Source organism: Gastrolobium bilobum, unplaced genomic scaffold (assembly GCF_033153095.1).
Source record: "Gastrolobium bilobum isolate Gb01-03AN ecotype WA unplaced genomic scaffold, APGP_CSIRO_Gbil_v1 utg23698, whole genome shotgun sequence".
NCBI classification, from domain to species: Eukaryota; Viridiplantae; Streptophyta; class Magnoliopsida; order Fabales; family Fabaceae; genus Gastrolobium; species Gastrolobium bilobum.
In genome coordinates this window covers 157,128-158,712 of record NW_026897033.1, presented here as the reverse complement: position 1 = coordinate 158,712, position 1,585 = coordinate 157,128, and the positions used below count along the sequence as shown (strand labels likewise).

General features: G+C 29.8%; 1 protein-coding gene across 1 annotated transcript; it reads right to left on the bottom strand.

Moving 5' to 3' along the window:
• Positions 1-1,228: 1,228 nt before the first annotated feature.
• Positions 1,229-1,585, bottom strand: LOC133303557 (cation/H(+) antiporter 4-like). The gene has a single exon (XM_061503477.1). It carries the CDS (start codon positions 1,583-1,585, stop codon positions 1,229-1,231), a length of 357 nt encoding a protein of 118 aa, XP_061359461.1.

Here is a 1,585-nt window from a genome sequence, read left to right as displayed (position 1 = left end):
AACTGAATCTAACCTAGTCGATTTACACCCCTAACTTAGAGTATGTGCTAAAGAGATTTAGTGCTAGTTAATATTTAACTATCTAATAAAAGGAAACAAAAGGAAAGGTTCTTGTGTACAATGTAAATTACCTTGTTATAAATAGTTTTCTTTTTGAAAAGGATGTGCTGGGGTTAGATAACAACAGCATGATCCTTGTAGTTTTCTTTTTGTCTTCCCTTAAGTTTCCAAAAAAAAAAAAAAACTTATAATGTTGTGGTTGTCATGTGTTGTTTCAAGTGCTAAGACTAAGAGCGCTTATTTTCAAATCAATCCAGTAATTTACGCAGCACATCTTATATATTATTTTTACACTTTTTAATTAATCAAAATTCAAACTCATGATTCACCAAAAATTTATTTGTATTAAACATTCTATATTAATTATTCTCGCTTTTTTCAATCAATTTATACATATTGTTAAGTAAAAAATTATTTTACACTTTTTAATTAATCAAAATTCAAACATATGATTCACCAAAAATTTGTTTGTATTAACCTTTCTATATAACTACTCTCGTTTTTTTCAATCAATGTATACATATTGTTAAGTAATAACGAACTTGGAATTGTTAACCGAATTTTCTCGTGTATAAATAGTACTGTAGACCAAATAATATGCACGAAACACATTTTTGCATGCAAATATGTTTGGGATGGGATATTTTACGGAGTTGAAATACGACTGTATTGCGTGCGCAATTTTCTATCATAAATACCTAAAATTATGGAAATATATACACTATTAAAAATGTTGTGAATACTGACGGAAAATTTCGATCACAATTTTTCCGTCTGTATTATACACAGAATTATCAACGGAATGATATCAATTATTATGGGTGTAAATAGGCTAGGCTAGGCTTTGACTTAAATAGTCTAAGCCTGAGTAAAATATTTTAGGTTTAGACTGACCTGTTAACCTTATAGATAACCAAATTATAAGTCTAACATGACCTATATATATTTGAAAAACAAAAGTATTGACTTATTCCGGTTAGCCTGTTTAAATCTATTAAACATTCAACAATTAAAATATAATATTACTCTATTATTCATAAAATAATAATTTTATTTATTTTATTTAAAATAAATAATATGATATAGGCTAACTTATATGGTTATAGACCATGCATGTAAAAGAAAGCATATAATCTATTTTCTAAATGGACTTTTTTTACAAGTTGCTCTATTTCAATGGCGGACCCAGGTGGGTGCCATTGTCTGCACTTGCAGACATAAAGTTGAGGGAAAAGTCATGCCTTCTCCCAACTATGAAAAAGCCATGTTCATTTACTATATCATGTAGAATATTAAATGTCTCTGGTCCATCATTTACTGTCACTCTTCTATAACTCACACTTTCCAAGCCATACTCTGGTTTCTTAATACCTTCTAACACCTCATTATCTCTTATGCACTCCAAGTCTATATTGTATTCTTTAGGAGCAAGGTGGTACACAACCAACTTGATCCTGGGGTCCCTCATTGCTCGTTTGGCTAAGCACAAAGCCTCTCTGTCATCTCTTTCACCCAAGAATATCAT

Excerpts from the sequence above, each read along its gene's own strand:
- LOC133303557 (XM_061503477.1), bottom strand. The coding sequence starts at position 1,585 with ATGATATTCTTGGGTGAAAGAGATGACAGAGAGGCTTTGTGCTTAGCC.